The following is a 15,247-nucleotide window of genomic DNA, read 5'->3' on the forward strand; positions in this document are numbered from 1 at the left end:
TTTTGTGTCTGGTCTGAACTTACCTGGGTCTGAACCTGTGTACTTGGGCTACCCTTCCCAGACAGGGTGCCTTCAGTGGCTTTAGAGTCCTGTCGCTTATGGCTAACTTTAAAACTTCTGTCCTTTTCTCAGGCTAAACATCTGTCCCTAAACTCTAGTAATGGGGCAGATGTCCTTTAATGTGGCTTTAAGGAGCAATGAGCTCCCATATTGTGAGCCTCTCCATGGCTTCCTAGGAAACTTGCTTCAGGTACACTCTAAGCTGATGAGTCCCTCTGTCCCCTTGATTGTCCCCCAGGTACCTCTCAGTGATCCCCAGGTCTGGTCCTGGGTCTCAGCAGGATAGCGAGATGCTGTAGTTCAGCATGGAGGCCTCATGTTCAAGGATGATGTGGAAGAGGATGAGGAGAGGGCAATGCCCCAGGCCCAGCTGGAGATATTATGGAGTAATTAAGAGCCATGTCTTTGGAGTAAAGAAAAAACAAAACAAAACACCCTTGGGTTTTGGATCTGCTACTTAAGAGCTGTGTGATATTGAGTGAATGACTTCACCTCTCTGAACCTTAGTTTCCTTACTCATAAGGTGGACACGAAAAGCAGTCTTGGAGGAGGTGTGAGAGTGAAGTCAGCTAAACTCATAAAGTACTTGGCACTGTGTGTGGTACATAAAGAGCACTCACTGAATGATAGCTATGATTTTTTAATTATTATCACTGGGCAGCAACTAGAGTCAGATGTGACCTACTTTGCTTCCAGGAAACTTTCTTAAATTACTTAAAACATAAGCTGTGCATTCCAAGGAAAAGAGATGAGGGGAGTGATGGGTGGGGGAAACTGTGTGCCTCAATTCAGATAGAGCCTTATATAAGCATCTCCTACCGCTTAAAACATAAGCTGTGCATTTCAAGGAAAAGAGATGAGGGTGGGAGTGATGGGTGGGGAAAACTGCGTGCCCCAATTCAGATAGAGCCTTATATAAGCATCTCCTACCTACCCAAGGGGGCAGCCTCTGCCAGAAATCTGGAACCTGATTGAATCTTTAAGAAAGTTCATCCCTTTCCTGGCTTTGTTCCTGTCCAAGGTGCTGAAATCTTCCCGGGTATGTTCTGTCTTGTCATGCACATCCATGAATCACCTGCTCCCTACCTCCTTTTAACTTTACAAGGCTACACTGAGCGTCTACTCTATGAGGAGCAAAAGTAAAAATAATTTAGATACAGCTCCAACCCAAGTTGCTTATAGCTCATAACGAAGGAATTCAAGTACATATAAATGCCTTAGAAGTCATGGCAAAGGCAAGGAGATTTACTTTACTATTTCTTGGGTTTCAGTGACATCCACTTCTTGCTTTTACCCTTGCTTCTTCCTCTTCTGCAACCTTGGTATCCTCCAAGGCTATGCCTCTCATACCTCTCCTGATCTGACCACAGCATATGAGTCTTCCCCACAGAAGCTTTCTCTACTCACTAATGTTAGAGCCAGGAGAACTAATGATCAGTTTCTGGGGGAAGGGTAGGATATGTAGAGAGAAAGCAGAAGATTAGGGGTCTCTGAGAAGTGAGGAAGTTGCCTAGACAGGTGTGAGTTCCTTGTCGTATTTCTGCATGCCCTCGTCCGGGAGCAGTACCTCCACTGTGAAGCTGACCTTCTTGGTGTGGACAAAGCTGTAGGTGTTGTCGAAGCGCAGGACGTCTAGAGGAACAGATGAGTGGAAATGTAGGTGAGGCTGGCTTTACATTCCCTGTGTCTCTGCCCCAGCCATAGGGAAGGACAGGCTGTGTTGCCACCTGTTGTGTTTGCCAAGCTGGGCCAAGTTCCCACCACTCCTGTTCCCTTCCCCATGGGAATTGCCACCCCTGAGCAGAACTTGTAAATAGACACTGACCTCCCCCTGGCACATTTACAGACTGGCTTTAGTTGCACAAACTGGCAATGAGAACAATGGCCACTGCATCCCATTGTCTCCACACCTGCACACTTGCATAACAGGAGTTCAAGGGAGCAGTCGGGAATGTCAGAGACCTCTGAGCCCCCTTAGATGAAGTGGGGTGCTGAGCCAGGCCTGCACATGCTTTCTGTCTCTTCACAGACACTCTGAGAGGCAGGGGTTATAATCTCTGTTTCACAGGTAAGCAAACCAAAAGCCCAGATTGGTAAGATTTTGCCGAGGGCTACACAGCTACTACAAGGCTGAGGTGGGACCTTGGCACCACACTCAAATATGTGGCTCTGGACAAGCTGATTTACTTCTCAGAGTTTCCTAAGTTTCCTCCTAGGGAGAGTTACATCTGCCTTCTTGTCCCTTGCCTATGTCCTGTGGCCCAAGGGCTTTCGACCCCTTCAGAGTCTGTGGGTCTCTGGCTCTTAATGCACAATAGGTACCCATGGGTGTGAACCAAATGAGTGGTTGTGTGAATGAATGGCACTAACCTAGGTCTTGTGTCCCTGGGGGGTCACTTCCCTTCTGTTTCCTCCCCTAAACCATGGGACAGATGACTTTAGCCCTCTGGAGCTGGGGCCCAGCTGGGACAGACTTACAGACACCAACTTCTGCACAGGTGAGGCTCCCATCCTCTGGCACCATGTGGGCATTGTAGCGCTGGGTGGGTAGCACCTCTGTCATATCCCCTGCTCTCTGCCGCTCCCCCATCTTGGTCTTCAGGAAAACCCCGAAGCCAATGTCTGAACCATCAGATGAAAACTGCCACCTGTGTGTGGATGGGGGGAAGGGGACAGATTATTGCTCTGTCTGATGGATCCCTGAGAGGCTAGGGCCCAGATAGGTGTCAATGGCCTGTCCTTACCTGAGGACACAGCCTGGGAACAGAATCTCGTACTCCACTTGGTGTGAGGAGCCACGGCTGATTTGCACTGAGTGCTCATACTTAGTCTTCACCTGGTCCCGCACATACATGGACTTGGGGATCTCTCCACCATAGTTGATCTGCAGACACAGGACAGAATGGGCTTGCTCTCCTATTCTGGGTACTGTGTTGTTCGTGCCATTTCATGCTGTTACTCCTACCTGAGACACTTTCACCATCTCCTGGAAGTATCCTACTCATTTTGTCTTCCCCTACCCCTCAGGAAGTCTTCCCTGACTCTCCAAGCTGGGTCAGGGTCTCCTCTGGGAACTTCCTTTTCCAGCTCATCCCTCTGGGTCAAAATTTTTCTCATTTCTTGTTTGCCCGCACAGCTGCTGAGGGCTCTGTGAGGGCAGGGCTGTGGCTGTTTTACTCAACACTTGGCTCACAGGGGTCTCTCCATAGACATTTGTGGAATGGATGGGTGAGACAGGAACCCAGCTCTACTCCCCTTCCCTCCCCTGTCTTGGGGCCCTTTGTACCTTAGTTAAACATTTGGGATTCCCATCTGGGTCAGTCAGGGTCCCCCCAAACTGGGCAGGCAGTTCCTCAGGACTGATGAGTTTCAGCAAATCTTCTTTCCAGTTGCCTGGGAGCAGAGGGGTTGAAGGGTGGTTATTGGGCATGGAGAGGACTTGTCATTCCCCCATTCCCGCCAGGAGGATATGAGCTTGAGGAGAAACCATATAGGAGCTAGGTTACCAAGGCTAATTCCCCAGTTTCCCATGCCTCAGGCTATAGGAAGTGTCTTTAAGCATCATGTTGCTATGGAAACATGTTTCCCTCTGGCTGATGGGTGTTGGAGGATCTCTCAGTCATGAGTAGTGAAGATAAGAGTTGTCTAGTCATCTCTAGGTGACTCTAAAGCCCAGTGGGGTCAGGGACCTTGTTAGGGGCCACACAGTGTTTAAGTGGTCAGACATCTTGGTGAGAGAGAGACAGCCTCGGGTCTTTGGAAAACATCTCCCCACTCCACTGTTTAATAACCACAATCATCATGTTTGTTACTATTCTTTGTGCTTATGCAAAGCTCTTAGAGTTTTTAGTCCTGTGGTGTCACCATAGAGTCCTGTGACCAACCCAGGCTATCTCCCTCACCCCAATATGACCATGGGAGACTCTTTGCCACCACAGGGATGAAGGTAAAGACTACAATGTCTGGTACATCAGGGCCAAATACACAGAGCCCTGTGTGCCACCAACTGGGTAAGAGGTCTGGATTTGGATCTGGAATGTAGTAGCTACACATACTACTCCAAGATTTGGGGGGCTACCTTGTGATTCACCTAGATCCCTGTCCCAGTGGTATTGGGCAGAGGCAGAGACTCAAGTATCAGGAAGGGAGAAAAAGCAGGGATTTGTAAGCGATTCCTCCCTCAGCCCCAGATTCTCAAATCCCCTGATTTGATGATATGACCATTCTGCTTGGGAGAAGTTATTTTCCAAGCTCAGGGTCATTGGTTTGAGTTTAAGAAACTATTTCTCTTCTCTATTTCTTTCTCTTTCTCTGTCATTTAAAATAATAACAACATTTTCTACTTATAAAAGTAATACATGTTATCATAAAATTTAGAAAATATAGAAAAGACCAAAAATTAAAAACTACCAAATTTCTTGTCATCCACAAATTAACATTTTATTGTAGTTGTTTTTTATTTTTGTTTTCACAAAAATAAGATCTTATTGTTCACACCTCTTTATAATCTACTTTTAAAAAATAAAAACTAATGACATTTCTCATGACATGAAATCATTTTTCATGGCTGCCCAATAATTCACCAAATGGATCCATTATTTACTTATCCAGTCCCTTCTTTTTGAGCCTCCCTTCTCTGAATCATGTCTCTTTTTGCTGCTCTTCTTCCTCATCCTCCTCAGCCCAAATTGCCTTTAGAAGCACTGAGATGATGAGTGTTGAAAGGAAACTGAGGTCCATTGCCCAGAGGTTGACTAGCAACCAACTGAAACCAATAAGGAGGAAAGTGTGGAAGACTTAGCCACCAAAGGCAGGGAATAAGGCAGAGGAAACTGCGTAGATTCTACAATGTAAGATCCACCTCACTTTTGAGGAGGAACCTCATAGTCTAGGTGATATGAGGATCTCTGGACGGGGTGATGAACCAGCCTTACTCCAAAACCCATGTACAGAGGTCGGGGGATGGAATTAGAATCACTTACTTCCCAGCACCATAATTTTTCTACGAGTATCCTCACTCAGGAATGGCTTCATGAGGTTGTAGCCCACAGGGAACAGTTTAGTGGCTGGAGAGATATAAACAACAATAATGGGAAGAAAATAATTCCAAAAATTTCCATAACAGTCATAGCCAATGATATGGAGGAATCATAAATTACCTTGACAATTTCAGTGCCCTGCACCTGACAAGCTATCCAACCAACTGGTCAACCAACTAACAAGAAACCAACAAAACAGCCATTCACTCAAATTTAATCTACCAACCAAACAGTCAACAAATAGTCAATTAATTCATCTTCTAACCAGCCCACCAAACAGCCAACCAACCAATCAGCCAACCTACCAAATAGTAAAACAATCAACCAACATATCAGGCAACCAGTAAACCAATCAGCTAATTATATAATCAGCTAACTGCCCAACTAACTGCTCTCTCCAGCCAGCCAACCATTCAAACAACCAATCAGTCAGCTATTCAAACAATCAACACCCAACCATCCTAGATCTAGCCAAACAACAAACCAGCCAGCCAACTAACCAATCTGCCAACTAGTCACTTATCTACTCACCCAACCAAAATGCCAACTAGTCACTCAATCAGTCAACCAAGCAACCACCCACCCAACCAATCAACTATCTAACCAAACACCAGTCAGTCAACTAGCCTGGCATCAACTGGCTAGTCAACTAGACAGCCAACTAAACAACTAATCAACCAACCAACCAGCTAACCATCAAACATACATCCATCCTTTCATCCACCTACCCACTCACTCAAACAACAACCATCCAAATACTCATTGAACATCCACCAAACCCCAAGCCTGTGAGGAATACAACAGAAGTGGAGAATCAGAGGTCCTGGTTTCAAGGAGCAGACAACCTATCGAGGAAAATAGGATGAACACATACAAGATAATTGGTGGTCCCTCAGAAGGCAGCAGACAGAAAAGACCAGTCTGGGCTGCACCAGTCGCCAGTGCCAGAGGCAATTTGGGGAGGGAGAGATCAATGTGGCAGGAGAAGTGACAGGGGATTCCTGGAAGAGCTGGAGTTGGAGCTGCCTCCTCTTGTAGTAAGGCCAACCATAGAAGTTATCATTTATGAAGCACTTACTTTTCCAGACACTCTAAGAGATTTGCATACAGTCAAGCAACCAACCTGCCTCACTATAGCCCAGGGAAGAAGGCACTATTATCCCCAGGTCACAGATGAAGAAACGGAGGCAAAAGAAAATGAAGTCACTTGCTGCACACCTTTCACAATGAGCATAAACTTCAGGGTCTCAGGATAATTCTCTTCAAGGAGGCCAAAGAACTGTGGAACCAAGAAATACTCCATTAGAGCCCACACCTCATCTTCTCCTACCCCCATCACCTTTACAGTCTTCCTTTTAGAGCATTCAGAGGTCTGTGGAGGGTTTCCCTTCCTTCCATCACCTCCACTGTCCCCTGGAGGGGACCTTCTCACCTCAGACTATTGCAATCTCACCCTAATAATAATTACATAATAATCATTTTTAGAGTAAGTATTATAGTAATGATAGTATAGTAATAATAATGACTTCTGTTTATTAAATATTCATTATTTGTCATGAACTGTGTATGCATTTTACATATCAACTCACTAAAGTATCTCTATATCCCTTTCAAATGCAGACTATTTGTATCCCAATAACTTGTTCAAGTCATAGAGTTAGGAATGACCCTGGGAAAGGTTCAGTGGAAGCTGATCCCTATGGTCTCAACATATGTTGTCCCTAAGTCCTGTCTTATGGGATCTTGTAGGAAATATATCTTCGGGTCCTGAGTCACAGTGACAAGGTCCAGGAAGGCCACCACCTTGTACCGAATCTTGTCTGTGAGTGAGCAGCTAGGTCACAGCATGCCAAACTGTTGTTAAAACAAGCAGGGGGTGCTCTGGGGCTTTCTCCTCACCTCCTGGTACACTTCCACCAGTGGTTTCCAGAAGTGTTTCAATCCCAGGCCTTCGCAGTCAAATATCATCACAATGGTTTCAATCTTCCTCCCCAGCTGTGAGGATGAGAGCAAGGATAAGGGCGTAGGCTCAGAACTTAAGACATGATGACTCAGCACATGACCCCTAAGGGCTTCTTAAAGCCCCCTACTCTGTCCTCAGAGGATTGAGTGGACAAAACAGTGAACACACCATCCATCGACCATTCATTCATCATCTATTATCCATATATCATCCATCCATCCATCTGTTCATCCATCCATCCATCCAACCATCTATCCATTAATTGACCCATCCATTTACCCATCCATGTATTCATACTGCCATTCATTCATTCATTCATTCATCCCTCTATTCGTCCAACTGATAGTTATCGAGCACCTATTTTGTGCCAGGTACTGACATTATAACAAAATTCTCAACAATCCATACTTCTTGTCCTCAAGACCTTCATAGTACAGGAGCTGTGGGAACACATATTAACCCAGATAGGGGCCTCAGAGAAGGTGACATCTAAATTTGAGACCTGAAGCAGAAACAGGAGATAGATGGAAGGTAGGTGTGTGTGCTATGGATAGGTTTATCCAGAAAGAAGGAACAGCTGGGCAAAGACTCAATAGGAATAACAATAACTAGCATTATTGAGAAATATATTAGGCCCTGTGTGCTAGGCCATATACTTGCACTATTTCATCTAACTTTTGCAACCGTTATTTATTATCCCTGTTTTGTAGGTGAAGAAACAGGCTCAGAGAAGTGAAGTGACTTTCCAAGTCTGCACAGCTGGGAAGTGGCAGAGCTGGTGTTTGATCTCAGAGCCCATAACAGTAGAGGGTGGCCTCGCCTGCCCCAGTCACCTGCTCCCCACCCCACACACACACACGCTCAGCCTGGGCCTCACCCGCTCTGTCTGCAGGTCACACTCATGCAGGATGCGCTCGCAGTCCCTCATCTTGGTCTTGAGCAGGTCTTGCTTCGTGACTGAGAAAAGCAGGCCCTTGGGGTCGAGAGGCCCAATGATGTCATACCACACAGGGCAGCCATCACGGTCATAGCCACACAGGCCCCCAGGCATGTACTTCTGGATCACCTGTGCATGGAAAGATAAATGGAACATGGCATGATGCACCTCCCCAGAGACCCCCAGATCAGGCTGACTAGGGTGGCCTCAGCCTACACATACTGTGGTAAAGCATTGTCCCTTCTATGGAGGGTGGCACTATTGTCCAGGTGAGAAAACTGAGGAGCTTTCAGGGGAGGGCCTTGTTCACAGCAGGTACACAGCAAAGCCAAGCCTCAGTCAGGTCTGGCCTGAGGTCTCTGAGCGCCTTAGTTCTGCCCTCGATGTCTCCTATGTCCCTTTCCATGGAGAGGAGTTAGGCTTAATGACAGAAAACATGGATTCTGAAGGACAACAGACCTGATTCAAATGCGGACACTACCACTTCCCTGCTGTGCATCCTTGAGCAAGTGACACCATCTCTCTGAGCCCCATTCCATCTCTTCTTCTGTAAAATGGTTTGGATAATTCTTTCCTCACAAGACTGTTGGGGAAAGTCCCCAAGATCATGTTGGCAAATCGTGCCTAGCCCAGAGCTCATGCTCTACAAACGAGGCTACGACCATTGCTTACTAGGACACCAGCGGTGGGACTATCCTCCTCAATGCCTCGGTAGGCTAAGTTTCCTTTCCACCCAGGCAGGATGCTTTGAGCAAGGCCCTAGGGGTGAGGGCACAGAGACACAGGCTCAGTATGGTGGTATAGGGCCCGTGTTTAGGGGACAGACAGGCCTGAACTCAAATCCCAGCCCCACCTTGGGGCTGTGGGACTTTGGGTAACCTTTGCTGGGCCTCGGTGTCTTCATCTGTAAAATGAGAATAGTACCCACCTCATAGGGTCATGATGATTAAATAAGCTCATGAAGGTAAAGTCTTAACCCAGGCCTGGACCTCATAAGCCCCCAGGAAATGCTCAAAATTATTACGGGAAAGGTACATGCAGACTTAGGGGGTTCCACTGGCTGCCTTTCACCCATGGTCTCCAGTGACCTAGAGGCTGCTTGGGTGGTATGTCTGTGAAAGACTGGGGCAGGGTGGGGGGTTGGCTCACCTCTGGGGGCTGCCAGTCAAAGATGTGGTCAATATCCATGGTCTTCCGGAACTCCATGTACTGAAAGGGAGATGAATAGTGAGGCCCCATTGAGCTCCTAGCACTCTTCGGGAGGCGATGGAGCAGGGGCTCAAGGCATAGATTGTCCCCACAAAGCCCCTCCCCTAATCTCCAGTAGGGACGGGTCTCACCTTGCGGAGCATGGCCTCTGATTTCTGCAGGTCAAAGTTCCGAGCTGTGGGAAGATGGAAGGAAGAAGTGAGGCGGGAAAGAGGCTGCCTTCTAGTCACCTTGTCCTGGTCCTGGTCCCAGAGCAGTGGGAGCTAAGGAGGGCCCCAGGGTGGGACTTTTCTTCCCTGACTCCCCCGCTCTTAGACCTGAATGTGTGAAGCAAGATGGTGCGATTGGATCCTGAGAGCCAGATGAAATTCTGGAGCAGTTGGGACCGGGCCCTTCTCATTGTCCCCTCAGGCTGAGCTCCCCCAACTCTGCCCTCACCTCGGAGCCAGCGCAGAAGGAAATAGTCATCGGGGTTGGGGAGGGCAGGCAACACGTCCTGGACATTTTCTCGGAACTAAGAAGAGAGATGCTGGTTAAAGTGTTGTTCACACTGAGTCTTGGTTTCCAGACTCGGTGATTGTTTTCCTCATTCCTTCTCTTTCACATGCATCTGGCCCACAATGATGGAAGGATGGGCAAGCAGATGAGTAGAAGGAGACATAGGTCATTGGATGGGTGGGTGAATGAATGGGTAGGTGAATGGAAGAAAGAATAGATGGATGAATAAATGGATAGAAAGAAGAATGGATGGATAAGTGGGTGGGTGAATGGAAAAAAAGGAAGGGGAAATAAATGAACGGGTAGACAGAGAGGAGAGACAGGTGGGGGAGTAGAAGGAAGGAGGGATTTATGGGTGAATGAATAGAAGGAGGAATGAATAGATAGGTGGGTCAGGGTGGGAGAATGCATGGAAATAAAAATAAAGGGGTGGGTGAGTAAGTGGGTTGGAGTATAGATGTATGGTATTCCCCCCTTATCTGCGGGGGATACCTTCCAAGACCCCCAGTGGATACCTGAAACCATGGATTGTACTGAACTCTATTTATACTATGTTTTCTCCTATACATAAATACCTATGATAAAGTTGAATTTATAAATTAGGCACAGTAAGAGATCAACAACAATAATAATACAGTAGAACAATTATAATAATATACTGTAACAAAAGTTATGTGAATGCGGTCTCTCTCTTTCTCTCTCCGATAATCGATGTGATAACCGAGACGGTTATTAAGTGACTAACAAACAAGTAGCATATACAGTGTGGATACACTGGACAAAGGGATGATTCATGCCCCAGCTAAGAAAGATCAAGAAGGCGGGAGATTTCATGATGCTACTCAGGACGGCATGCAATTTAATACTTGTGAATTGTTTATTTCTGGAATTTTTAATTTTATATTTTCAGAACGCAGTTGATGCAGGTACCCGAAAGCTTGAAAGTGAAACCGAGGATAAGTGGGTGATGACTGTGCTATAGTCTTAGCTCTTTCCATCTTTCCTTAGTTAGCCCACCAAGGCTTCTACCTTTTTTCATTCTATTTTCTACAAAAACATGGTTAAGGATCATGTGTCCTCTTCTCCGTTGACCATAGGGATGACACACTCTACTCTGTCTCCCTGACTCTTACAGACAAGTCACCTTTCAGAGTCCTGGGGAGGGAGATGGGACAGAGCCAGAGGGCAGACCATCAGCATCCTTGGCTCTCCACCAAAGGGGCCTGGGACTGGGCGAGAGGGCACCTGCCAGAAAAAGCTCTTGGGTTTGACTGCTGAATGAGAAGAAGTCAGGCTTGATCTGGCACCCACACTATTAACTGGAAGTGATGTGATTCCCTCAACTGCTTCCCTGGATAGGCCTGATGTCACTGTGAGACCTGACCTTGGGAGATGTGACAGTAAAGAGATATGTCACGGACACTATGAACAACAGAGTGGGGCAAGGTTGCTGCCACTGCCACCCCCTCCGTCCCTCAGCCCTTTCCTTTGGGGCTGCAGGGAAAGGGCCTCTCACCTTGGCCAGGGTCTCTGCCTGCTTGGGGCTCAGGTCTCCAACTCGGCCGCTCATGGTGCTGGGTGAGGCTGGAGGACTGGGGGCTACTGCAGACAGAGGCCAAGCCTGCCTGTGGCCCTGACCCAGCAGGGCCTTTTGCCCCAATCCTGGGTGTGGCTTGAGGCACCTCCTCCTTGGCCAACTGTTGAATCGCTCATTACATAATTGGGATTAAGTGTTTGTCCCATATTTGGCTCTGGGACAGGTCTGGAGCAAGCGGGCACGGGACAAAGTGCCAGAGGTCCCCAGGCAGGTGGAGGAGGTTGGGAGGGGGTGAGGCTGGACTCCCATGGTGTGGAGGCCCAGGCCGACTGCCTATAGAACCCCCTTCAGTGTTCCCAGGCCTCCAGAGGCCACTGCCTCGGAGAAGGGGAGATTTTAGGGGGAGTGAAGACTGCTTCCTGTAGGCACCCTTTTTCTCTGAGCCTCAGTTTCCCCATCTCACTAATAAAGAGATGCCACACCTACGGCCCTACCCAGCTCTGACCGGTAGGAGTCAGGGACTTGGTCAGTCTAGTAAACATTCACTTTGTTTAGGCAGGAGGCTCATATGCTTTTGCAACAAGTGTTTGCATTCAAGAAGAGACATGCTGGGGCAGAAAAATGCAATTCCAGTGTCCCTGCTGAAGGTTTCTTTTTCCCACAGGGCCAGTGCGACTTTTCCTGCTGTATTTCAAATTTTATTGTGCAGTGCTGGCCCTGCACCTTCAACACGGGAAGAGGCTGAGCACACCACACCCTGCAGCCCTCTCTGGTCATTGCTGAGGATGTTTCTTGGGATTTTAAACACCTGATCAGTGAGGGGCATCCACCAACTATGCAAGGTGATGAGAAAAGGCCAGAAGTTTCCCCTGTTCTTTGATTTCTGTCATGCTGCCTGTGGTTCCATCATTAGATGTACCTACAAGGCCTGGTCCTTCTCCTCACTCCCCGATAAGGCCTCCCGGTTAAGATGGCATCTCAGAGTGTCACCTGCTTCATTTATGGAATGGAGCAGTCAACACTTGCCCTTATTTGGTTGGAAGGCAAGATCTAATGAGATACAATGTGACAAGGGTCTTGTACATCTAAGAGATTATTCCCCTCCAGCTGTCAGAAGCACCAAGAGGGCAGGAGCCACATTGTTAGCCACTGTCTATAAAGACATCGGGAGTGAATGAGCTTCAGACCACAGCACGTCCGTGTGGCCAAATCTTCCAGGCCTTGAGGGTTGTGCATGGGCTGAAACTACACCAGGCTAGCCTCGACCCTCACAGCTGGGCTAGCCCAAGCCACTCTGCCCAGGGCTCTCCCAAGGTCCCCTATCCATAGGGCATCTTAGGTCCCCACCTCTGGGCTATCTCAGGGCCTCTTTAGGCCACCTGATGTCAATTAGTGCCAGAAGCCTTCCTTGCTCTGGGCTCACGACAGAGTTGGGTCCAGGAGAAGCAGGGGCCATTTCCCTCTGTCTGAGGTGCCCTCTGCACGCACCCAAGAGCAGTTAGATAACACTCCACACCCGAGTCCCGCCCCACTTCACATTCCGGCCTCTTTCTGCAAACCCTGGGCTACTGTCCACACCCTCTTCCTGCCAGGCCGGCAGCTTGCGGAGATTGGGTTCCCCTACTGCCTTCTCATTAGCCCCTAATCCTGCCTATTTCTCACCAGTCTCCTTTCTCTCCTTAATCCTTCTAATATGAGGCACCCGGTTACTTCTGAGGACATCAAAGGCTGAGCAGGGAGGGCCAGGAGGAGGGTATAAGGGTCTTCCCAAGAGCTGTGATCTTTCAGAGACACCCCAAGTGCTTTTCATGACCCAGACCACAAATAGGCACAGAGTACCTACTGCGTGCATAGATCGTCATCAACTGCAGCCCCATTCAATAGAACTTTCTGTGATGATGCAAATGTTCTATATTGAAATTGTCTTATTGGACAAATTTGGTAGCCACTAATCATGTGTGAAATATGGCTAGTGAGACTAAGGAAATCCAGTTTTAATTGAATTGAATTTTGACTAATTTGACTTAAATTGCCCCATATAGCTTGCGGCTACCGTATTGGACAGCACAGGTCTACCACATTTACTGAAGGCTTATTATATGCCAGGCCCCATTTTAAGTGCATTACCTCGTTTTAAACCTCAGAACACCCCTGGGGGTAGGTACCATTATGAAGTCCATTTTATAGACAAGCAAACTGAGATATGGAGAAGTTAAGCAACTTATCCAGAGTTAAGCCCATACAATGAACTGTTCTGTTGTTAGGCTATTCTGGTCTCATGTACAGGAGCTTCCACTCTAATCAGGGAGGGGACCCAGGCATGGAAGTCACCCCAAGAGGACGCAGGTGGCATTCGAGCCAAATCTTGAAGGAAGGGAAGATGCTGATCGTGGCGATCAGATTAGAGGACAGGGCATCCCAAGTGGAGGGGATGGTGTGGGCAAAGGGGTGGAGGTGGGAACATGAAAAGCATGGGGAAGGGAATGCTAGGGATACGACAGTAAACGAGATGGATTAGGTCCCTGCCCACATGGAGGTCACAGTCTTCCATTTGTTGAGCAGTTCCTCTGTGCTGAGAGCGGTAAACCATTATCAACCCCGTCTGGAAACAGGTAAGTGTATCCCTATTTTATAGTTAAAGAAATGGAAAGTCAGAGAGATTAAAAAACTTTTCTGAGGTCACATAGCCAGTAAATGGGGAGCCAGGATTTGAACCTAAATCTGACTCTGGACCCATAGCCTAGCCTTGCCTTCTCTCAAAGGGCTTAACATTGTGCCTGGAACATAGTAAGTGTTCAATAAATGGTCTAAGTCATCATTATGTGTCCCCTAGGGCTGCAAATTATCTTGAGGCCAACAGGATTAATTTCCCTTCCCTGAAACAGAAGCTCTGGCAAAGGAGAACCCCCCATGCCCACCCACAGTACACATCTCCAAGTAAGTCCCCAGAGTGTGTTTAGCTCCTAGTTTGCAAGCTTTCAGGGGACCATGGTGACAACCGCATAAGCAAACAACGGCAAGGGGTGAAACATGCCACGCCACGCCACATCTTGGAACCGCTCCTTCTAGGCGTTTACTAGGAAATGTGAAAAGGTTACCCCTACGGCCCCAACGTCAGGCACATTCCTGTCTGCTGGCCCCTAGATAGGGGCCCAGAGGGTACAGGAACTTCGCTGAGAAAAGGCAAGGGTGCGTGTGTGTAGGGGGTGTTCAGACCACAGTAAGGTGAGGTGGGTATGCCTAAAGAGGGGAGATGGAAAGGGAATTGGAGGGGTGATTCGCCAGAGTCTCAGTGGTGCTCTGGGTAGCACCCTGGGACAGTCAGTGTTCTATCTTTTACCCTTGGGCAGTTTCAGTTCCTTTTTTTCATTAAAATTTTTTTGTGTGATATAATTCACATACCATAAGTTCACCATTCTTAAAGTGTACAACTCAATGATTTTAGTATAATCAAATGTTGTGCAACCACCACCACCATCTAAGTTGTCTCCAGCAACTACTAATCTACTTTCTATCTCGATTTAGATTTCCCTATTCTGGATATTTCTTATGAAGAGAATCATATGGGTGTAATCTTTTGTGTCTGGCTTGTTTCACTCAGCATAATGTTTTCGAGGTCCATCCATGTGGTAGCATGTATCAGAACTTCGTTCCTTTTTATGGCCGAATAATATTCTCTTATATGAATATATCACATTTTCTTTATCCATTCATCAGTTGATAGACATTTGGGGTGTTTCCACTTTTTGGCTACTATAAATAATGCTGTGATACACATTTTTTGTACAAGTTTTTGCAGAAATGTATGTTTTCAATTCTCTTGTGTATATCCTTAGGAGTGGAACTGCTAGATCGTATAGTCATTTTATTTTTATCCTTTTGAAGAACTGAGAAATTGTTTTCCAAAGTGACCATGCCGTTTTACATTCCCCCTAGCAATGCGTGAGGATTCTAATTTCTTCACATTGTCACCAACATTTATTTTACATTTCCTTTTTTAAATT

At 47.2% G+C, this 15,247-nt stretch overlaps 1 protein-coding gene across 1 annotated transcript; it reads right to left on the reverse strand.

The window, feature by feature from the left end:
* Positions 1-1,001: 1,001 nt before the first annotated feature.
* On the reverse strand, positions 1,002-11,355 carry SEC14L3 (SEC14 like lipid binding 3). Its single transcript, XM_006904912.1, has 12 exons — positions 11,223-11,355; positions 9,647-9,722; positions 9,340-9,383; positions 9,149-9,208; positions 7,940-8,128; positions 6,999-7,094; positions 6,318-6,378; positions 5,043-5,126; positions 3,347-3,453; positions 2,805-2,944; positions 2,539-2,708; positions 1,002-1,692 (listed from the first exon to the last, which is right to left on the reverse strand). The coding sequence occupies exons 1-12, from the start codon at positions 11,274-11,276 to the stop codon at positions 1,571-1,573; spliced, it is 1,203 nt and encodes a 400-aa protein (XP_006904974.1). The 5' UTR covers positions 11,277-11,355; the 3' UTR covers positions 1,002-1,570.
* Between the last annotated feature and the right edge of the window lie 3,892 nt (positions 11,356-15,247).

Source organism: Pteropus alecto, unplaced genomic scaffold (genome assembly GCF_000325575.1).
Source record: "Pteropus alecto unplaced genomic scaffold, ASM32557v1 scaffold190, whole genome shotgun sequence".
NCBI classification, from domain to species: domain Eukaryota; kingdom Metazoa; phylum Chordata; class Mammalia; order Chiroptera; family Pteropodidae; genus Pteropus; species Pteropus alecto.